Raw genomic sequence first — 24,085 nt, 5'->3', positions numbered from 1 at the left:
CCTCTAGAACCTACCCATCTAGGAGTTTCTGAAAAGCTCCTAAGGTTCAAGAACCTGTCTGAGACTACTTCTAGATCCCTTGGAAGGTTTTTGGATTCACTAGCTTTCAAAAGATTAAGATGGTAATCAGTTTATAGAGACTCGCCTTTTTAGGATCATTCCAGAGTGCTATATGCACTTTCCAGGGCTCTGTAACTAATTTCAAGAGTTGCCTAACCCGAGAAAGGACCCAGAAAGCATTGGAAAGGGTCTCAAAAAGCCTAACGAGCGAGAGTCTTGCGCACCACTAGACCCAGGAAAGATTTAAAAGCATTTAGAAAACTCCTGGGAACTCTTCTTGACTGTCGGTGATACCTATGGACCTTTTCAAATGAGAGACCACGCCCCCAGATCCCCCTGGCTACATTCTTCTCCAAAGCTTTTAGTGTCCTTAGCACTTACAGCACCTTCATTGTTGTTCACTGCTCTGATGAGCTCTGATGTTACTTATCAAGATCATCTTCTCTCCTTTTTCTGGTGTTTATGACACTAAATGCATTGGGGATGAGTATGGAATACACTACATGAAAAAACGGTCTATCTTTTCCTACAACTAGCATAAGATAGTCGTGTACGGGGGGGGGGGGGTCTATTCCAGATTCCAGATTCGATGGTAATTTATGTAAAATTGTCACGGCAGTCCTTGGGGCTGAATGTTTTGAATGAAAAAATAGTACTGGGGGATCTGGGGGTTATGGAATACCCTTTAATCTTTCCCTCTAGCGCACGAAAATGGAAAACTATCAATTCCATGCCCCTAGACCGCCCACTCCCCCCGGATTTGCTTACTTCCTCAAAATCTTTAGTGCTTACATCATAACTTTTAAAAATGGGCCATTGAACGTAACACCACAAGGCTGTGGGGTAGGAAATCCTCCTCAGGAAAAGAAGATTTGATGGTACGTTATGGAAAACTATCATATAGCCATACGATAGTTGAAAGAAATGGAATACCGTACCTTTTTTTCTTGTGGGGTATTCCATACTCCCCAGACCCCCCAGTTCTACATGTCTTCCAAATTGTTCCATACCCTCAGCACTTACCCTGTCTCCCGAATGCAACAGTACGAGTCTGCAGGGCATGAAATACTCGTCAGGAAAAGAAGATTCGATGGTCCCTTATGGAAAACTATCACTGAATCTTTTTTTTCATGGAAGGGGAGGGGGGTTCACGCCCTCCAGACCCCACGATTCTACAGTTCTTCCAAATGTTTAATTCCCTCAGCACTTCCACCATAATTTTGAACAAGGGGCTACCCCACAGTCCCCCACAATCTGCTTACTTCTTCAGAATGGTTCTAGAAGGTTCTCAAAAAGCTAAACGAGCAAGGAGTCTTATAGGCACTTCCTCTCAAAAACCCATAAAAGCCCTAAAACGCTCAACTTTTAAGGATTCTTGAGCAGTCTAGCCCTCGTAATGATTTTAAAGCATTTAGAAAACCCTTGGAGAATCTTATTGACTGTCGGCGATGCCTAAGGGTCTTCTCAAATGGGAGACCACACCCCAGATCCCCGGGACTACATTCTTCTCCAAAGCTTTTAGTGTCCTTAGCACTTACACATGGAAAACTATCACGAGAATCCTTATGGCTGAATGTTTTGAGAGTGGATATAGTCCAGGGGATCTGGGGGGTATTGAATACCCCCGCAATTTCTTTTAGCGTACGATAATCTTATGATAGTCGCAACAAAAGGAACAAGGAGGAGACCTTTTATAAATACTCATCAGGAAAAGGAGATTCGAAGGTCCTTAATGAAAAACTATCGCGGGAATCCTTAGGGGTGAACGTTTTGAAAGAGAAAGTAGCGCCGGGGGTCCCTCTAGCGCGCGAAAATCTTATGCCAGTGGCAAGAAAAGGAAGGCCGAATCTTCTTTTTTTCCTAGTGGGTATTCCGTACCTTCCAGACTCCCCGGTTCTATATTTCTTCCAAAATCCTTAATTCCCCCTCGCTAATCTTTTGGACAAGGAACAACGGAACGTAACAGTGGGTTCCTGTAGGGTATAAAATACTTGTCAGGAAAAGAAGATCTGGTTGTCCCGTTCTTCCATAACCCCCAATCCCCCCGGATCTGCTTACTTCCCCAAAATATTTTGAGCTTAAATCATAACTTTTGGGAAAGGACTATTGAACATAATACCACAAGCGTGTGGGGTAGGGAATACTCCTTGGGAAAAGAAGATCTGGTGGTCTTCTAGAGAAAACTTGAGTCCTTAGGGCTGAATGTAGCACTGAGGGATCTGAGGGCTATTGAATACCCCCAGCCATTCCACCTAGGGCACGAAAATCTTATGATAGGTGGTTGTTAGAAAAGGAACACCAAAATTTTTTTTCCTGGGGGCTACTCGATACCCCCCCCCCCCAAAGCTCCCCGGTTCGGCATTTCTTCCAAAACGTGTAATTCCCTCAACATTTGCACTAAGTTTTGGGCAAGGAACTACTGAACTAACAGTAGAAGCCTGAAGGGTACAAAAATACTTGTCAGGAGAAGAAAATTCAATGGTTCTGGTCTTCCATAGCCCCAGTCCCCCGGATCAGCTTGCTTCGCCAAAATGTTTAGTGCTTACATCATACTTTACAGGAGAGAGGCACTGGCCACAGGCCTGTGGGGTAGAAAATACCCTTTGGCAAAAGAATCAATGGGTCTTTTTTGAAAGACTATCACGAGTCATTAGGGTTAAATGTTTTAAGAAAGAACGTGGCACCGGGGGGTCTGGGGGGTATTCCCCAGCCTCTCCCTCTACCGTACGAGAATCTTTATGAAAGTTGTAAGCGAAGGAACACCAAAACCTTTTATTTCCTAGGGGTATTCCATACCCCCGGCAGTGGCGGATTAAGGGTGTATGAGGCCTGGGGCGATTTTCAGAGTGGGGCCCCACCTGCCCTACTTTTCTAACCCATGAATCACAACAAACGAATAGAAAAATGCTATGAATGTGAATAAGGTTTTATTGATACATAACAAATGATGAAATCTTAAAATTTATGTTTCCGCGCTTTTATTCTGCTGAATACCGACCCGACGCCGTCGCCGACCGCCGCTCGCCTCCCCACCGGCCACCCCGGCCAGCCAATACTAGGTCTTTTTTTTTCTCTCTTTGCAGTTGCAACGCATCGGGGGCCTACTCTAGTGACGGGGCTCGGGGCGGACCGCCCCTGCCGCCCCCCCCCTTAGTCCGCCACTGATTTCACCCCCAAGGCACGCCGCTAACGGTACTTTAGGTAGAATAACATCAGTACACACGGCGACACCGTATAGGCACACTTTCGTATTCATATTAGGGGCCTAAATGCCATAATTCCGCTTAAAAACGTATCTAAAATCGGGTCTGGCAACAAGGCGCATCGTTTTCAGCGGGGTCGAATTAATCTAGACCCCCCCCCCCCCTGTTGCCTGTTTGTAAAGCACAAAACGCCGTTAGACATGATTTAGAGAGCCTTTTTCAGAAATGTCTCCCTGACCAGTAATTTGTTGCCTACAGTCCCGAACTTATACTTAATTTATAAGTTCGTGGCTACAGTAGTGGTCCCAAAATTGCATCGATTAGAGAAAAAGAAAGTTTGATATTAAAATTTATAATTAAGAAGTTTATGTGGCATACGACTCTTCCAAATACCTATACCTATATGGAACATGTGCGTGAGAAAAAAATACCATACCTAGTTATATTTAAGAAGTTTGATATATTGGTCCAACTGGCCACTGGAATTTAAAAATTGACAAGTATAAGAATCGGACAAACAGTTATTTTGTAGACCTACGATAAATAAGGCTGTTTGCAAGATATCCGGCACGTTTCGACACCCAGGCTAATAGCCTACTTAACTTACCCACATTGAGAAAAAAAACTTAGAGAAACTTAGATTTAAACAAAAATCGTATAGGTATGTAAATAGAGTAGACCCGCAAGTAATTTTTTTCTAGAATAAATAAATACACAGAGTAAGACGTGCACACCGTTCTCGATGTGACCTAATCGGAGATAAAATGGCTGCTGCATCAATATTGATCCAACGCACCTGTCCGCCAGCACTTACCTGATAACTGCTCTCGGCTACCGTCCGCACTACATTCCACGGTTGTTTAATATCTTTAGAAGACGAAGTATTCAAATATGCGTAGGCGAAATCAAACACTACTTTTCCAATTCAATATTTATGAGCGACTTCGTTAGTAAAGTTTATTTAGTGACCAAAATGAGCGGCCGATTTACCGCGTAAATATTTCCAAATCGTGTATTCTATTCGACGAGCTTGTATAAAGCGAAAGTTTATCATTTCTAGTTTTACTCCTACGAGCATATAAAAATCCCCGATTTTGATACCTGATTGAGGAAAAATTGAAATTAAATACTTATAAGTAACTAGTAAGTAAATAAATATGCATGTAAAGTTTACTCTGTTGCTTGTACAGTTATACCAGCACATGCATAATGTTCCTATTCTGCCTCATATGGTTCAAAATATATTGAAAACCACAGTATACGTTCAGGAAACTACAACACAAATATTATTCTGTCATCAAACTCAAAAAACTGGGATTTATATGGCGTAACTGTGTAGATCTTTTGTGAATACACGTGCATTATACAAGTTATACATGTGTATGATACGCACTAAACTGAAATACTACTCACTAATTTGGTACCCCCACTACGCAAAAATAAAGAAAAATTGAAATTATTAAAATTTAAAGACACTGGTGTTTATCCGCAAAGAAGAATTTCCCAAGAAAGTTTGTTAACGGAGTTTGGCTTCCAGTCCTTAGAAGAAAGGAGATTTACGAGTACAATCAGCCTCGTCTTTCTGTTCAAGATTCTTCATCATCACATAGACTGTCCGAACCCTTCTATCACAACTATATTTCAACATTCCGAGTTATTCATCACGAAATCTTTTAACTTTTACGTATCCAACACCTAGAATAATCACCCAATACATACCATTTGCCGAAACTACAATTCTATTTCACACAGATGCGACATCTTTCATGGTCCTTTATCGTTTATTTCAAAACTTTCTAATCAGCAACATTAACCTTATTGTTACACTACCTACACTAACGTTATCATTTTATTTACAATTTAAACATTCACTTTCTTTGCAACAATGTGTCTATATTATTCAATATTTATAATTATCTTTTAAACTAGCTTTCTATAGAACATTTATTTAGGTTTTTTGTGAGCACGATGAACATGATCTTTCTTTGTCCTATTATTGGATTTTTTTTTCTGTTAGATAAATTAATACATTATTATTATATTATTATTATTACGAATCTCTAAACTTTCATAACAATCTAATTCATTTTTACTATTTACCTGCTTGACAAACATCGTCAACTATATGACTATTTTCAAGCATATGAGCGGAAGCGCTAGATTTATCCCAACGATTTTTTTTTTAAATGAGCCATTTTTAAGGATCTTTCTGTTTGCCCAATCAATATATACTTGATACAATCTTTACCACTTATTTTGTATATTCTCGATTTATCCTTCACACCTACGCTGTCCTTAGGATTGCCTAAAAGTTTTTGTATACTATCTACCATCTGAAGTTGTAACAATTTGTAAATTATTTTAAATAATAATAATCACAAAGAATGAAAGTCTTTGGTACAACCGAAAACCAAGAGGAGCACGGTTCAAAAAAAGGGCCCGATTCTACCAAACGGCCAAGGGACCGCGGCGAAATGGCCAAAAGCGAACGGCAAAAGGGCAGACGGTACTCCTCTTCTATTTAAAACATTTCCCTCTCTTGTTCTAATTTCGTTTTCATTTCCTTAATCTTTAGGTAAAATAAACAAAATTCTCTTATCTAGATGCGCACCTGCGACAATATCTGTTTACAATATTAATTAACTTTTAGCAATAAGCGCAACTCTCAAAATACTACACAAGAAGTCGTTGATCGTGTTCTTTACAGTTAAATGTTGCACATCCTCTTTCCTGTTCCACTCTATTGTATGTTATTGTCTATAAAACATCAAGTTAAGTAGCAACAAATTCTTCCACTACTGATGTAAGCTCCAGCCCAGAAGTAGCATATTTTTAATACCTACATTTTTAACCGTTAGCGCGTTGGCTTCACACGATTTCGGTAGAAATCTTTTTTATAACTCAGCCGGACCAAGCTTTGACAGTTTTAATTAATCTGGTTTTCAAATTATCAGATAAAATTAAATAGAGCGTAGACATAGGTTACAGTATTGCTATATGGAACTTCATGCTAACTTATAAAGCATTCCTGCCCTGTGTATTCTGAAACAAAATGAAATTCGGAAAAAAACCTCTATACATAAGGCGTCTTCAAATGAGCTACAAAGCATATGTTAATCGTACCTTAATCTCAGCAATTAATTGACGTTAACTGGACGCATAATTTCGCAAAGTACAAATTTTAATTAAGAATAATAAATCGCATAATTGCGTCAACCTCAACTTTAATTAAATCAAGTCCCTAAATTATGCCCCCAATACCTGCATGAATGCATTTATTTCGAGGCAATCAGACCACACGCAAGTTTCATAAAGGCTACGCGCAAATTATTATGTATGTAAGAAATTACTGCAGTACTGTGAGATTCGAACTTCCTTAACAATGTCAAACAATATTGCTCGTCTTTACTCACCGAGTTTCATTGACTTCTTACTAAGTAGCTACCAACCTTTTAATTAAATAATAGTAATATTATTTTTCTTCATTGTATCGCTACAGTTAACATTTATTTGAAATATCTTAACAAATAAGAAACCTCTTAGAAGAAACGTAATCGGTCATTCGTGCTTGGTGCCTCACAAATGACCACTCGTGCAAGGGTCTTTCTTTAAACGCCTCCTATGCTTATTCGCATAAACGTACGACTTAACAAAACCCCACAAGCAAAAGTCTACCTGAATCAGATCGCACGATCTTCGTGGTCAGTTCCCATTACCCCAACGTGAGATTGTCCTTCGACACGTAGCGTCGTCCTGCTGTAACATGTCCTTGGTGGCCATTTCATCTAATTCAGGCCAAAAGCAGGTGGTAATCATCGACCTATAGCGTTGACGGTGATGGCCTGGACAATATCGTTCTCAAAGAAATATGAGCCACTTTTATTTGTTGGTAGAGAGATGGTCATCGTCGTTGAAGATGATTTCTATGAAAATTAGTGTCTGTTCCCAACTGCCCCAGAGCCCATTCAGCGAACCCATTCGTTGTCTATGGATCAGATGAAATTTGTACGGGTGCAGGGCCAAACCACGACAAAAAATTTGCGAGAGGACGAGTTCTTGCGAGCAAAGCGAAATCGACTACCTCGGATTTTCCGGCACACTCTGACGGACAGCGGCGATGTTTTCGGCAGATTTTGCGTTTCATCGAGACGTACCGGTATCAGTTGATTTACTGAACCGATGGATTCAAATTTATCGGCCACACTGCGGAAAGACGATTATGGAGACCGTACAATGGGCGAAGTGAAGCGCGCGAAGGGTTGCCGGAAAAGAGCGTCCATTTTGATAAAACAATTTTATAATTTGCACGTAATTTGCACCTCTAAAAATCATTATGCGAGCCTCTCTGTAATTGAGCGAAAGGCTAGCTGAGGGCCCAGAACAAGAGGGACAATAAATAAATAAATAGACCTATCTCCGAGGACGATTCCGTTTCTTTATTTTTAAAATTGCAGATCCGGTTGGACTGCCGGTACAAAATTAGCGTCACAGACATTTTCGCTCTCTTTCAAAATGCCCCAGGCAGCCTAATTTACTCTTCATTCTTCCTATTTAAGCAAAAACCACTGTCTCTAACAAACCCTACGACACTTGAAATTCCTCTACGTGACCATGACTGTCAAAACACCTGCATCGATTATCTCGTACGTGACCTTGTTTGTCGAAAAACTAATTAATTCTTCTCCGATAACAACTTTTTATCAACATCTGACCAGATAAAACTTTAAACTCGCGTAACAATTTCGATTAAATGTTCCCTAAGTTACCCGTTTTAAATTTATCATACAAACTAAATACAACAAGTAGAATAAAATGAATTCCACACCAAATTTACAATAAGACACTAACATTAAAATGATAAATCGACAAATTTTTCCAGTTCTGTGTCTATATGAAATTTTGCTGACAGTCTGCTTGGGGTATTGAAATACTTTCGGAAATTATTCATTTCGAGTATTTAAAAATTGTTGTACAAGTATACATTTTAGACAGCGAACAAAGCTTAATTAGTTATGTTAGTTTTGTAAGTGTGGGTTAGGTTGAATTGACTCAACCCTTATTTAATTACTACTTGAATAAGATAAAGCCATCACATTAAAGAATCGAAATTCAACGTGACATTAAATGTTTGCATTTGTTACAGTCCTCAAGTTCGCCGAGAAGGGTAGCAGTTCCGGTCCTAGTGAAAGATGGTAAGCCATGTGCGGGTGGTTCCGGAAATCAAACATCAACCGCAACGTCCTCAGATGCTAGTCGCGCCCAACAATCCCCCGCAACCTGTCCGCCCCAACAGCAGTCGCAGTGTATGGCAAATGGAGGCTTAGCAATGGCTTATCGACAGCAAGGAAATTACCAGCAACAGTGCGGGACTTACTTACCTCTACAAGCGAGGGCATGGTAGTGAGATAGTGATAATTTGGACGATTTTCTAGAAAATTTTTATATTTAAATTTCTATAAACATTTGTGATTAAATCAAAGGGCACAAAACGCAATCGTTGAGAGAGAAGTTCGTGCAATTCGAAAAGAGCAAATTTCGACCGAATTTATAACAAATTAGGCAATGGTTCTTAAGATTAATGTTGATTTTCTTATTGTTAAAGTGAATAATGCAAAAGTGCAAGAGGAAACGGAAAAAGAGTCGATCTAGAAAGTGTTACCTAAAATTTTCATTGTAAAATTTTATTTGTCTCCTTATGAAATATTTTTCAAAATTCCCCACCCAATAATTGCTCTCTGCCGCTGATGCTTTTATTATGTACGCGTACTACTTGTGTAGATAAGTCAACCTGAATGCAGATGGTAGATCCCCCCCCCCCCCTCCCCCAGTGTAAATATTAGCAGTAGTTGTAAATTAGTATTATATTTAAAGATTTTCATAACTGTACAGTAGTCCTTGTAATTACGATAGCGATTACCTATGCACCCAGGTGTCATGTAAAACTGTGTTTCTAAAATTATCTACTCAATAAAATATTAAGAATTTATCTGATAAATACGTTTTGTTTTATTACAGGTTCAGTTGATACCACTGGAATGAAAAACTCAAAAAGTTTTGTTTCCATTGGTTGGCGTATCAGCTGTTTGTTAGTCATAATTGTTATCATACCGGTGTTGGGAATGACTGAAATTGACGACACGAAAGCATTTTGTGTGTTTATTGTTTATACTATTGCCTCCTTCCCTCCGTGGATCCCCGGTGCAACTTTCTCTACCAAAATCTTTACATCCCTCAACACTCTCCTGGCAGTTTTTGAGTAAGGCCATGGAATCTTCCTTTTTTGCACTTCTTTTCAGAACGCGCAACGCGATGCTCTCACGGTCCAACGCGTAGTCTCCCACGTCTTCGCAACACCCTGACACCTGGCGAACCTGGCTCAGCAGGATAGCCACGTAATTCTAGTTAATTTCGTCTTAAGTCGCGACTAAATTGTGAACAAATCTGCCCTATAATGAGCTATATTTTGTATCACCCAATTCTAACAAATTGATAAAATGTGAATTAAACCGCACTAGCGGATGTAACGGTTAGTTGCCAAATTTGACTGATTACCGTTAAATTTATCGAAATATGGTACCCCTTGTTACTTTTACTGATATAAAAAAATAGACTACATTGCATCCGTAATTATGAGTTATTTATATTCCTCCACACATCAAGATACTATACCCCTTTTCATAATTTGGGATCATGTAATATTCAAATAAATGCAAAAACTCTATGGACTCGGTTGCTTAAGAAAGATAAACATAGCGAAATCCTAATAATCTTATTTTACGACGCTTAATAAATTGGTGCAATTAATTGGGAAGAGGTTCTTAAACTAAACTCTAATATGATGAACAATCCAACTAATTCAAAATTAACCCGGCCGTACCGTTAGTTTACCGGCTGTCCCTACGACATTGATAAATGTCTAAATGACTCCTGTTATCACTGACAGATTGACATTAATCAAAAGTTCAATATAAAAATTGAATTATTTGACTCAGAAACTAAAGCACTCGCCACTCGGCCTCAAAGGCGCCTCGTACTTCAATATTTACTCGTCAGTAATGTGTCATTTTCCTGACTTCTATGTAAGTAACTATTACAGTAACTTATGCCGTGTCTTGTGCTGAGGTAGCATCCATCTCCATAGAAATCAGCTTGATTGGGGATTCCCCTAGGTCCAGGTTCATATTCGTGGTATATGAAGTTTACACGAAATGAATAGAAGTATGTAGATAAATTTTTCTTACGGTCCGGCCAGATTGAAAACATTCCCTTACTGGCTTTATTCTGCTTCAGCTTTCCTTAGGTCATGGTTTGTCTTTGTTGACAATGGATTAATTAGTATGTAGCAAATAACTTCGTTTCTTCCGCAATTATAATTTTAGCGAAAGACGTGTACTCTTAAAGCGATCGTTCCGCGTCTCTCCACACTTTTACACTAACTTCGCGCCCCCTTAACATTTCTCTTTTCTATACTGTCCGGTTTAAAAACCGAAACGCGTTTCAACCAACCAAAATCTATCATTCTTATGTAATTCGGTGCCGTGGTGCACGTTACGTTTTTTTTAGTTTTCCACGATACAGCAAATTTTAGAGAAACAGTGGTAAAAACCGAATGTCATTAGCATAGAAAAGTGTGTGTGGTAGAATTAGCATGGCCCACAAACTTGGGAGCAAACTTTGTTGAACTCTCACAGAGTTACTACAATCGAGTTTTCACCAGATAAACTTAATATTGTATACACATATTCCCCGAGTTACCTCTGAATTAAAAGTCTCAACGCTAATTTTTTGAAACGACAGTAGAAATCACCAGAGACCTCGTCGAATAATAATTGACCTTGTTTTATGGTGAAGGGGATTTTCCGATTGCGTAACTAAAGAGTGACCTTGGCAATGGACCATGGTGGTGGTCTAGGTACCGTAACTACGCCGTGACCTTAATTTAAGGTGTAATATCATAGCCTGGAAGTTCCCAGTGCCGTAACTAAGGCGTGACCTTGGTGAAGATATCAAAAGGTCACTTTTTCTTCGTAATCTTATTTAGCTTAATTCCAATTCACCATATCTTAATTTTTACCAATATCTGATGAATACTTCAGGAATGCCAAAAGGGTAACGCTACTTTTAAAAAATGATCAAAGTCCTCGTGTGAGATCGAAGGGACTTCAGCGCATTTTTGTGTGGCAGATCAGTGTTTTATTAGCCAATATTGACTTCACCATCAATAAGATCTTGCCGAAAGCTACCACGTTCACTTTGTCGGTACCATTTTCTCACTTACCGTGCACTCGCAATTCGCGTTTGAAGTTTTGACTCCACCATCAGTAAGATCTCGTCGGGGGTTACCATATTCCCTTTGTCGACACCCACTTCTGATCACCCGCAACAATTCGGATTTGAAGTTTCGACTGCACCATCAGTAAGATCTCGTCGGGGGTTACCACATTCCCTTTGTCGATACACAGTTCCGCGTCCCGTTCATTCGTAATTCACATTTTGGTAGATTTCGCTAAAATCCCGGCATAAAATCGTATTCAACTTTTGGGTACTTCACATAGCTCGACCTTCTATTAGTGACACGAGAAAGAGAGACCGCGATTCGCGCTGTAAGAAACTTTTGGGCGCCCAAAGTCGACTACCCCTCGAAGCGCGCCGCGCAAAAGGTGGTTTATTTCGCCCCTAGGAAAAAAAACAAAATTCCGCCACGCAGGAGTTGTGCGCGTTGACAAGATCTTCCCGACGACACCAATTTGAAAACAATCGGAGAAAAACTGTAGAAGAAGATAGATAAAAACTGAAAAATCTCCAGGTTAGTATAATACGCTCGGGGATGGCGTCCAGATGTCGTCGACTCCAAATCTTGTAGCCCCATCCCTAACGTTCTTAATTACACGGCCCCGATAGTTACATGTACACTCCTTGTCTTTTTACAAGCGTTTTTCTACGGGCGCGCATTTACTGCCAGCCAGCCAGCCAGCCAGCCAGCCAAAGTGAGATTAAAAGCTACTTTTTACAAAAAAATTTTTTGCAAAAATGCGCTAAAAATGATAAATTATGAACTTTTAAGAAATGATGAAAAATTAATAAAACTGGCAATACGCTAATGTTAAATCATGTGGAGAAAATTGAAAACTAACGAAAAATAGAATGGATTACTTTTACACCGTAATTGGGCACGTGGTTATTTTCAAGCGTATTCAAAAATAATAGGTTTAGGTAGATATTTGAAACGCGTTTCAAAATTTGTAAAAGTTTTCGAGTTTATTTATATAGGTCGATAATATCTTTTTATTATTTTATATTAATAATAATAATAATAATATTTATTATCCAAACAAGTAAATATATACTCAATAACAGGACAATATTCCAAAAAATTGCAAAATCAAAAGTACATGCCAGTAGTTTGGTAATTAATTTAAAAAAAACACTTCAAGATATTAATAAAGAAAATAAATTATAACTCTAATGATTGCAACAACCGACCCAAACCTTCATGAAAAACGTCTACTGGCGCGGATAAGTCATTAAATAATGAGCAGATTAAATGCACTGGAGATCTCTGAAGCACATTGGTTATTAATTTTAAGATACAGAAAGATTTTAATTGATCTTTTTTATCGTACTATAAAATTAAACTCGTTACAAGTTCTGAAACGATATTTCAAATATCTTCCTAAACTTAAAACCTATTGTTTTTCGAATACGTTTGGAAAAAACCGCGTTCCTAATTATGCTGTAATAGTTATTTGTACTATTTGTACTAGTTTTGAAAGTGATACTTTTTTTTCATTAATTTGCAGTGTGATTAATGAGGGCGAATCGCTAAAAATGTCTAAAACACGTTCCCAAAAAACGCATATGACATTTTCGATATTATTAAGCGCCAGAGCAAAGCGAGGTAACCTTCATAGAGGAGTCAATGGTGTTCGTCTGTCCGTCCGTGAACACGATAACTGCCAAACGCTTAGACCGATTTGGTTCAAACTTTGCACAGTTGACCTATATCATATAGGTCAACTGTACCACATGTAACAAGCCTATTGAAAATGGGTCAAATCCAATGACCCCGTAGTAGGGTCAAACCGAGGTTCTCTGTCGTTTTTTTAGATCCGCTTTAGGGGTTTTTTGTACATTCTTTGGGCGTTAGTTTACCTAGGCAAACTACCAACAACTAAAAAAATTCTAGACAGTAATCACCTTCTTTGACAACACAAAAATGAACAAAAATGAGCAAGACAAGATGGAATTGTATACAACTAGCTCCAGAGCTACACCGAGTTGCAAAGTGAGGTTGTATTCTTTCATGTGTCCTACAATGCTCTAAATCTTCTGGAAAAGTGGTCACTCTATCATATCACAATAATTCATTGAATTGACAGTAGTCGCTCTTCTATTTAATTAACCCCTAGCGCATGCCAAGAGGTTTGAAGTAAATCATTAGATTCATAAGCATTGTGCTGTTACAAAAGAATTTATCATTCGAGTTGTGCCTACGTAGAGGTAAGTAGGTATAGGTACGCGCAACAGAACGCTATCATCTGAAGTTGAATACGGGGGTGCTAGTGATACCCCGTCCGTCGAGCAATATGAAATTGAACGGAACCTCGAAAAATCTGAAAGCTAAAGTAGAATAATTTGCTGAAATATCAAGCAGCAATCTAAGTACGTGCTCGTTGATGGTCATAACCTACAAGCTGTCAAAACTTAGTACAGAAATTCAGGCTCCAGCAATTAATTCTCTAATTCCAGCTGACACCTCCAACAATAGAACGTTTAAAGTCCAGTACGATAGTCCAGGGTCGTGTAAACACACGCTTAAGACCTGTCATCGCCGTTGACATCTATTGTTAAACATCTCCCGTAAACACAATCGGCCAGCATCAATATGAATCGCTCTGTTGACTTAGTTCTTATAAGAGAAACGTGATTGAACACGATGGACAATTTCGACGCACCTCCAACTATTTTACAAGTCATCCTCCAATGTGGGTGGTTATTGTTGCATGTTAACACTGGGTGGTATTGATCAGAGTTATGAATTAAGTCTTCTGATTTAAATAGCTGGTGGCATAATTAGTTGTTGGTATTAAGGAATTTTGTAATTGTCGTTCGGGCCGTGCCATTCTTCTCTTTATTTTCATAATTAAGGCGTGAGTTGGTAATTTTTTTTCATTGCAGCACGAACGCGAAGTGAATACCTTTTTCTATTATCTAGCACTTAACGCGCGGATTATATTGGGTTCGTGCTAATGGGTGTAATAGCTATTACGAAATGTTTAAAACATGAATTCAAAATTAGCAACTTTCAGTTTTTTTTCTTAATTTGAATTTATTCTCTAATGCCATTTCAACTGTATAGATACTTCGTTTCCCTTCAGTTATTGAGCGAGCAATAGAGGACCGTTATCAGGATTCAGGAGTAGACTTCAACTCATGATATTTCCAATCAAGTAATACGATACGTAATAACGTAAGACTACTTTTCCACTCTTGTGTTTGAAGAAGGTATCGCTTTGCATACTAATTACAGTAGATAAAATGGTGCATAAAATATAATTCCATACTTCACGATACTACAACCACGCGTATGGAATTGTTCCTCCCAGAACCGAAGAGTATGTGCTTATTTTGTGCTGAATTATTATAACGTTCCATAATTTACCCGCGCAACGGAGATATAGATACAGCATTTAATCTGGAAGCCTACGCTTCAAATTCAACTTTGTATCGTGAATGGTACCTATATGGTGTTTTGGGCATTTAGTCCGAAAATGTTGCGTTAACGGAGTGTTATATTCGTAGCCACAGAGGTGTTTTTCGATAAATCGAAATGTAGGTCCTAAGACAAGGACAACTGTTCAGAAATGTCTAAAAAAATTGGCCCAAAACACACATTGTGTTTAAAAATAGAAATTTTCAAATGCAATAATAAGCTGCAAATTCAAAAGTCTGGAAGCCGACTTGTCTCATTTACAGACCTCTTTTATTGCAGACATCTTGAGAACCGAAGATCACATTAGGTTCAGCGGCATCTTGATTAGCGTCGAGTTGTTAGAGTAGATAGGCGGGAGAACATGCGCGAGTTACACCCTGACGATATATATTCAAAAGTGCCCAAGAGGTGACAGTATGGTACTGGCTATGTCCAGTTTGAATTGTATGCAATTCAGTTCTTTATAAATGGCCGAGATGGCAAAAAAGCACTGTAAATGTTGAATAGATTAGGCTCAACTTTTGGCAGTTTCAATTCGTATTATATCGCTGAAGCTATGTCCAGTTTGAATTTCATGCAAGTGGGTTCCTAACGGAAATTTCAAAAGGGCGTACTTTATTTTTTAGCCTACATTGCCAATTCACGAATTCCGATCTACAAATTTGATGAAAAAAGCCACCTGCAAAATTTCATCATAATCGGCCAATCCGTTATCTTTTAAATCGATTCTAAAATACACAGTGTGCATTAGACAAATGGAATAAATTCAACAAAAAATAAAACAAGTTGTAAATCAGCATACCTATGCATGAGCAAAGCGCATTTTTGGTAATACAGGTCAGTATTTTATTAGCGAAGTTTAAAATTATCGATCTCACGAGTAATTTTAAATGCGCTAAAAATATTGTAACGGAAACGCTCCAGACATGACGTCGCCTTTGGCGCTCTGGAATTTTCTAGACGCGCGATGGTGGGGATGTTTGCAGCGTGTCTGGTAATTGCGCGAATGTTCTGGACTTACATTGCTTGCGTGTATAAATGGTTGCGGACCGAACATCGCGGCAGTTTTTACTACCGAACGAGATCGAGCGCGGAAATATAAATTGCGAAGTGTGTGTGATATAAATAATCGATATAAATTGTACGGTTTTTATAGTGTTTTAGTTTTGTTTAATAAATATTGATATAAATCGAACCCGAATTTATAAATCACGTTACAATATGTTTAGTTGCGCATTTTTTCAACTTCATTTTTTCATGCATGGTGTTATGTAGTAGTGATCAATACCAACTTTATTCCTATTTTAAATACAACTATTTCGCAAATATGGTTTTCAAATGTTTTTGAAAAATTAATATTATAAAAACGACTTTCATGCGAAAGTGGTTGACAATTACCTATAATTTCGTACAAGTAAAATTACTCAACAGAGAAGCGCATAAAAGACAATTCTACAATAGATGTAAGACAGTCTACATAAAATATGTCTACAATATTTTGATTAATCGAAAGATTGAGTAATATACAGGGTGTACCTAAAATAAGAAAGTTGGTATTGGCCACTGTTACATGCCACACCCTATATGTATAAAGTTTTTATTGAAAAGATACATAACTAAAAATGTCAGTCGATTCGAATTTATTCCACTTCACTCAATCAATCAATCTTTATTAGACGCTAGCATCGTAAAACTTTTACAAATCTACAAATTTATAACCAAATAAAACTAAACTAACCCCCCTCTTTTCTTTGAAATCTACGCTATCCACTTCTCACCTCCTCTCCCCCTCAACCAGTGCCTCACTCCTACTCCTCTCTATGATTTCCACCTCTGTACAGTTCCATAGCATGTTTTATATACCTACTCTTCTTTCTCTCCGCATATTCTACATTTTATTTCTTCTTCTTGTTTCCTTTTCTCTTTCCCTCTCTCTTCATTTACGCATCTGAATCCTGATCTCTCCAGATCCCTTTTTGCGAGCTCATTTTGCTTTTTTTCTCCTACTCCTTTTCTCTTTTCGACCTCAACCCGTCCGTATCCATTTCTTTCGTAAAATTTTCTGCTTTAGTTCTTTCCACATTCCTTTTGCGTTTATCCACATTGACAAGCATTCTTTCACCAGTTTGCTTACTCTATCGCCACTTTCCTCGAATCTGACCGCCCTGCGCTCCGACATCATCCTTATCTATTCCTTTTTAGTTTCTTCCTCACCTATACAATTTGGTGTCCTTCGTTTAACCCTAATACCCATTTATAACATCTTTTTTGTACTTCTTCCAGTCCCTTCCATTCGTTCCTCCCCATTCGCCACCGCCCCATTTTTCATTAATTCTATTATCTGCGCATTTGCCCCTTGATTCTTTGCATTTGGTACCCTAAATATTTCATTTCTTTTGCCTCTGGTATTCTGTCTTCCCTCCATTACCATTATATCTCCCTTTTCCTTCCACCGCCCTTCCTAAATATCATAAACTTCAACTTTTCTACATTTAGCTCCATTTCTTTCCTATCCCAATACCTTTCCATTCTTCTCGTCATTTCCTTCATCCTTCTATTGCCATGATCTCTGCGTCCTCCGCCAGAATCTTTCTTCTTCCGATGACTATCCCTCCACATTTGCCCTGTATTAACACTTTTTGCATGTCTCTTAAGTAGAGATTAAATAGGTTGGGCTAAGTGGGCATTCCTGTCTTAGCCCTTTACATGTCCAAATCATTTCAGACTCCTTCCCTTCTATTCTTACCCTCAATCGTAGCTCTCCGTTAACTTCTTTCCTTTAACATTGCATCAATTTTCCCATGTCCGTACTGTTTCCCGTCCCACTCTGTCAAATGCTGTCTTTCAGTTCTTGAAATACACGCCCTTTTTCTCTAATTCTTTTTCTACCAATCTGTGTGATACATATACGTATGCAGTCGATCATTTCCCTCCCTTTTTTAAAGCCCATTTGTGTTTCACCCAACATATTCTTCTCTTCCATTGGTCTTTCTAGTCTTTGGTTCAGTATTACTGCATAGATTCTATACTACCCGTAGTCATTATAGTAATTCCCCTATAATTTCCTACACAATCTTTGTTCCCTAGTTGGAAGATCGGCACGATTACCCCTTCCTTCCATTCATCGAATAAACCCCTCATTTCCATCCGTACTAGATTTCTCATGCTTTCCTTAACCCTATTTGTAGCGAAACTCCAAGCTCTATACAGTAAAGCCCGATTCACACTATCGGTTACGTCACGGTCAGATCACAGTCCGGTCAGGTTACGGTCAGAACATGTTCATAAGGAATACACGGTACAATAATTGACCGTGACGTGACCGATAACGTGAACGATCACGATACCAAGAAATTAAGAAATATATCGTACTGAATCTCTTAGATATACAGGGTGGTCCACTGAAAACAGTCAATGCAAATTTTACCCATACTTAACGACAGTTTTGCCAGAAACGCTTGAACACGTCAATTTTAGTTTTGAGGGGGACACCTAAATTAAGTAATACTACTTACATAACTTTAACCCTGAGAAGGGAGTGAATTGCACCCCAAAAATGTTAAATGATTTTTTTAACTATTATTAAATGGGAAGGGGTAGTAAATGTTAGATAGGTCGAAAGGAATGTTCATTATGTTTTCAGAACTGTTTTTATTTTTCAAATCCGATAAGTAGTTCCAGAGAAAACGCGATTTAATGGAGTTGCAGCGCCGTTTTAAATGTTGATTAAGTCGGCGTTGAAGTTGAAATAATTGAGAGCTTGTGTCAGAAAAGAACATCTGACATAAGTGCAATGAGTGCACAAGCAATGAAGCGAATTTGTGAGTGTGTTAAATTAACTTGTTTAATGTTGTGGTAAATTCAAAAACAATGACGGTTTACACTATATCGCAAAAGCGGAAATTGTTTCGATTTTTTTTAAATGGCGATTCTGCCTTCAAAAATTCGCTTCCTTGCTTGTGCACTTATTGCACTTATGTCAGATGTTCTTTTCTGACACAAGCTCTCAATTATTTCAACTTCAACGCCTACTTAATAAACATTTAAAACGGCTCTGCAAATCCATTTAAATCGAGTTTTCTCTGGAACTACTGATCGGATTTGAAAAATAGAAACAGTTCTGAAAACATAATGAACATTCCTTTTGATCTATCGAACACTTATTACCCCCTTCCCATTTAAAATTTTTGGGGTTGCAATTCACCCCCTTCTCAGGGTTAAAGTTATGTAAGTAGTATTACTTAATTTAGATATCCCCTTCAAAACTAAAATTGACGTGTTCAAGCGTTTCTCGCAAAACTGTCGTTAAGTGGACAAAATTGGCATTGACTGTTTTCAGTGGGCCACCCTGTATAGAAAAATTTTGTATACAATCAATATTTACCGAGATCATGGGCACCCAGCTTGGGATCACAATTTAAGTACTAACTTTGACAATAAAATGACGCTTGCAAATGCCAAATTTTTCTTATAAATCCAATTATTTTTAAAACTAAGTTCTTCGTATATTAGCCATAAGTATAATAAAAAGTAGTACAATTACACGTAGAATTAAAAAATGCATTCAAATATACGGTGTTCCATTTAAAAAAATGTACCTTTTAGTGTCAAAATTTAAAATGTGGAGTGAAGGTATTAGTTATACCCTGTAAAACTGCATCAAAAGCTTAGCTGAAAATCGATTATACAGGGTGACAATTTGAAAACTTACCACCCCCCATGTCTTAGTAAATAAACGAGATATTTAAAGAAATCAAAATCCGTTTCGGTAATTCAGAGGGGGAATCACAATGACATAGTTGGCGACGCACCTCCTACAACCCCCTGCCCCCCACCCACCCAAACTTTTCAATCTTAAATAGTGACCGCCCATGTGTGATACGTCGTTGAAAAGCTCTGAAAAAATGCTTTCCAACCATATCAAATAGCATTACATTTAGGTTAGTAATTATCGTGAAAGATTTTGGAGATTGGTGAACGATAGAATTTTGGACCTATCAAAAAGAATTGAAAAATCCGAACGGACTCGAAGAACATGAAAATTTAAATAGGTAATATGAGCATTTACAATGATCAAGGTGTCCCAGAAATCCAAAAAAAGTGAAAATTTTAAAAATAAACTAAAGAAACCAAATAATTAGAAGAATGCAATGTACCTACAATCCGAAGAATTGAAATCGCATTATCTCTTGATTTACAAAGAATCTGTTTCCAAATTTAGGAGCGATTGGTTTTCGAGGAGTGAATTGGTATTTTCAGTGAAGGTTTTAAAAACGAAACGGTACACTCAGTACTCAATACACTCTACTACGAGTATCATATATTTCCTCAATAGAACTGATTTTAGTACGACTGCAGGACAAGGATTACTTTATTTCACAAAACCAAAAGTTTAGAGTCTAAAGTTGAAAAAAAACAAAAGGAGCCGACAAGCAGACAGAATGCTACAAAAAATAAAGGCGTTTGTGAATCTTTACTAGGTGTACTATTATACAGAAAAAAGTGAGAAAATTGCAGACTAAGAGGCCTAATCTAAAGGCAGAAAAAAAGTGGCCTGTCTAATATATGAATATGGAATGCTATAATCTTAAAACCCTTCCTAATTTATTCCACGAGGATGCGAAATAGACAATTTCCTTTAGCACCAACTGCACCACAACTGCGGAACTACCATTTTGAAAGAAGAAGTGACAAATCTGGTAAAATGAAAAGCGTAAACGAATAAAAACTAATGCAATGTGGACTTATGGGGCCTCGCAAAAAATGTAATTTCTAGACTGAAATGGTAGGTATATAAGAATTTCGCTCATTCCGTAGATCTATATGCAAATTTTAACGTAAGTAGGTCTTTTAAAATTGGTCAAATCCTACAACTCTGATCAAAGCTAAGGTATTGATTAGTTTATCTCGCGAAACCCACACTACTAAAGCGTGTGGGATGGATTTCTTCACAATTACAATTCGTCCTGACGTAATTTTCACGAAATGTGGAATTAAAAAACCGCTCGCCCCTACTTTCCGCAGTTGGAGCCCCTCGAGCAACGAACGAATAAATAAAAAGCTTCAAATGAAAACGGTCTTTGGAATTCTTGTAAATGAAAACGTTATTAGAAGTTCATCGGATCCACTTCTAATGCAAATATAGAAATCAGCAGACCCAGCATCTGCCGACAGGTGTAACTTTTTGATTGCTCGAATCGAAAAAAAAAGGTTAATTTATGAAGTGCACGTTCCGACTATAGTAGTCAGACGGTAGGAGTTTTTTTTTATATTGATTATTAACATAAATGAGATATTTAGAGTAAACGAGTTAGCTGTAATTAGCAGGATTGCAATAGGTAGGTTTGTAATTGCCCTATTTATGTAATTAGTTTGAAAGGAATGTTATTTTAAAGAAAACATGATCGAGTAATTGCAGCTTTTGATTTATATATCGGTACAGTAAACCCGTTCAACGTGAGATTAATTCCTTTCGCCCTGATGACAAGATTTTAAGAATGCAGTCAAATAACTGTACAACTAGATTATGCTTTTTCCTTGATTTTGTCCCGATACTGTGACAGTTCACTTTAATCCGTGGGGCACCGTGTCGATAATGGAGTAAATCACTAGTAAATATTGATTTGATTATAAAGCTTTAAAAAAGCTTAGCGCGCCATCTGTCGTAAACGTATACCCTTAACTGGAAGAGATCCTGTGGAAATTACGTGTACTGTCCGCTAGACGTAGATACATACATTGGTATGAATTCAAACGTTCCACCCCAAGAGCAGATTGTTCACCCTTGGCTTTACTAGAGATTTTTACCAAAAGTAAGCCGAGGCAGTTGTATTTGGGGTGTTTATTAATACTAATTTAGCAAAGAGTGATAAAATTACCGATAAACGCTCATTTAGGGATTACATAGAAACAACAACCAACCAGGTCGTATATTGAAACACTAGTTATCTCATGTACAATTAGTACACCCGTTTTAATAAAGCATTCAGTATAATTGCTAATTAAACACATAGAAAATTGAACCAAAGCCCTCGTTCATACGAAAACCATACGACGAAAAACAATTTTAATTCCAAGAAGATTCGAATTCACTAATTGTTTCTATTCTTCGACAATGTTTTTTCCGGCACTTGGAGATTTCATCGGGTTATAAACAATTTTAGAGAGCTTCAGCGCAATTTCGAAAAGTTGGTGAGAATTAATGTTTCAGAGAGTTTCAAAGCATTTCAGACAGTTTCAGAGATGGGATTTAGTGAGCTTGACAGGATTTCAAAAAGTTCTCAGGCGTATAGTTTTGGAAAAGATCAGAAGGTTTAGGTTAGTTACACAGAGATCTTGAAGAAATTTCAGGCGGTTTCATAAAGATCAAAGAATTTCGGAGAGTTTTTCGAAGTGTTAAGGGTTGCCGAAACGTTCAGGGCCTTAAAGCTTCGAAAAGTTTAAGCGGTGTTTCAGAGCGTTTTAAAGCTTTCAGAATTTTCAAATTTAAATTGGATAACCTGAAAATGTCAAAATTGGGGACTTCACAACGGCTCCTGCCATTTTTATTAGAACGAATAATTCACTTTATTCGTAAATTTACGAACAGATCGGTAGAAATTCTAGATTTATTTTCCGTAGGTATACAGCGCATCTTTTACTGCACCACAATTACAATAGTTATTTACCTAACAAGTTCGGTAAGTTAATTTTCCCGCATGAGCACTTTGTTTGCAGCACGACCGTAGGGAGNCCCGAAAAAAAATTGTCTCAGATCGGCCCGGAAAAAATTTTTTCTTATAGAATGTGGCCTGTAGAATCCATAATTTCAAACAGTTCCAAGATTGGGCTACTAGTTCAAAAGTTACAGCCCTTTGAATTTTTTTCGAAATTGGTTTCTAGTCTATAACTTTTGATTGAGAAGTCTGATCGAAAAAGTACGAATTGATTTGGATTCTACGCACCCAAATTAATAAGAAAAAGTGTTTTCCCGAGAAATTTTTGTGCAGTCGATTTTGGTAAAAAAGAAAGGTTATACACTGCCTTTTTTTGGAGCCCCGAAAAAAAAATTGTCTCAGATCGACCCTAAAAAAAATTTTTCTTATAGAATGTGGCCTGTGGAATCCATAATTTCAAACAGTTCCGAGATTGGGCTACTAGTTCAAAAGTTACAGCCCTTTGAATTTTTTTTCGAAATTGGTTTCTAGTCCATAACTTTTGATTGAGAAGTCTAATCGAAAAAGTACGAATTGTTTTGGATTCTACGCACCAAAATTAATAAGAAAAAGTGTTTTCCCGAGAAATTTTGGTGCAGTCGATTTTTGGTAAGAAAGGAAGGTTATACACTGCCTTTTTTTGAGCCCCGAAGAAAAAATTGTCTCAGATCGACCCGGAAAAAAATTTCTTATAGAATTGGCCCGTAGAATCCATAATTTCAAACAGTGCCAAGAGTGGGCCACGAGTGCAAAAGTTACAGCCCTTTGAATTGTCTTTCGAAATTGGTTTCCATTCCATAACTTTTGATTGAGAAGTCCGATCGAAAAAGTACGAATTGTTATGGATTCTACGCACCAAAATTAATGAGAAAAGTGCTTTCCCGAGAAATGTTGGTGCAGTCGATTTTTGGTAAAAAAGGAAGGTTAATTTTAAAGGAGCGTTTGTGACCATTTTCATTTCGAAATCATCTTTGTCAGCAAAACCCTGAAAAGATGTTTTTCAAAACAGTGTAGCACTTCAGCATTCAAACTTCACTCATGATAAACTCCAAAATTGAGGTTGAAGATTTTGGATTGAATATCTTGAAATTGGATCCAAGAGACCAATTTTGGAATCCAAGGTTTCAATTTCAAAGTTAAAATTTTTGACCCCATCGAGACGAAACGACGTAGGTACCGAGCAGGGTACCGAGTCTTCTGGAAGAGCATGACAGTTTCTTTAACGCTATTAATATTCGCAAGATAATTCTTAAATTTTAAGGGTCCATTTTTTAAAGACTAATAATAAGCTCTAAAGTGATCTAGAAAATTCTAGGAGACTTTGAGACCCTTAAAAAAACTCACGAAACCTCCTAAAGGCTCAGAGAGAAGGAGAGAATATGCAAGGGGAGGAAGACATTCAGGAAATGCTAGTG

At 37.8% G+C, this 24,085-nt stretch overlaps 2 protein-coding genes across 2 annotated transcripts in view; one reads left to right on the top strand and one right to left on the bottom strand.

The window, feature by feature from the left end:
- Positions 1-7,442: 7,442 nt before the first annotated feature.
- On the top strand, positions 7,443-9,258 carry LOC116162350 (homeobox protein Nkx-2.8-like). Its single transcript, XM_031475966.1, has 2 exons — positions 7,443-7,571; positions 8,407-9,258. Exons 1-2 carry the CDS (start codon positions 7,443-7,445, stop codon positions 8,662-8,664), a joined length of 387 nt encoding a protein of 128 aa, XP_031331826.1. The 3' UTR covers positions 8,665-9,258.
- A 91-nt stretch (positions 9,259-9,349) lies between these two features.
- Positions 9,350-24,085, bottom strand: part of LOC116162349 — a 36,939-nt gene continuing 22,203 nt past the window's right edge. Inside the window, exon 4 of the mRNA XM_031475965.1 lies at positions 9,350-9,661. Within this exon, the coding sequence (XP_031331825.1) occupies positions 9,350-9,661 (312 nt within the window). The remainder of the gene's footprint in view (positions 9,662-24,085) is intronic.

Source organism: Photinus pyralis, unplaced genomic scaffold (assembly GCF_008802855.1).
Source record: "Photinus pyralis isolate 1611_PpyrPB1 unplaced genomic scaffold, Ppyr1.3 Ppyr1.4_LG10, whole genome shotgun sequence".
Lineage (NCBI taxonomy): Eukaryota > Metazoa > Arthropoda > Insecta > Coleoptera > Lampyridae > Photinus > Photinus pyralis.
This window is presented reverse-complemented; position numbering and strand designations above follow the sequence as displayed.

Excerpts from the sequence above, each read along its gene's own strand:
- LOC116162350 (XM_031475966.1), top strand. The coding sequence starts at position 7,443 with ATGGATTCAAATTTATCGGCCACACTGCGGAAAGACGATTATGGAGAC. Across the intron at positions 7,572-8,406 it reads AACAATTTTATAATTTGCAC|TCCTCAAGTTCGCCGAGAAG; the intron begins GTAATTTGCACC and ends CATTTGTTACAG.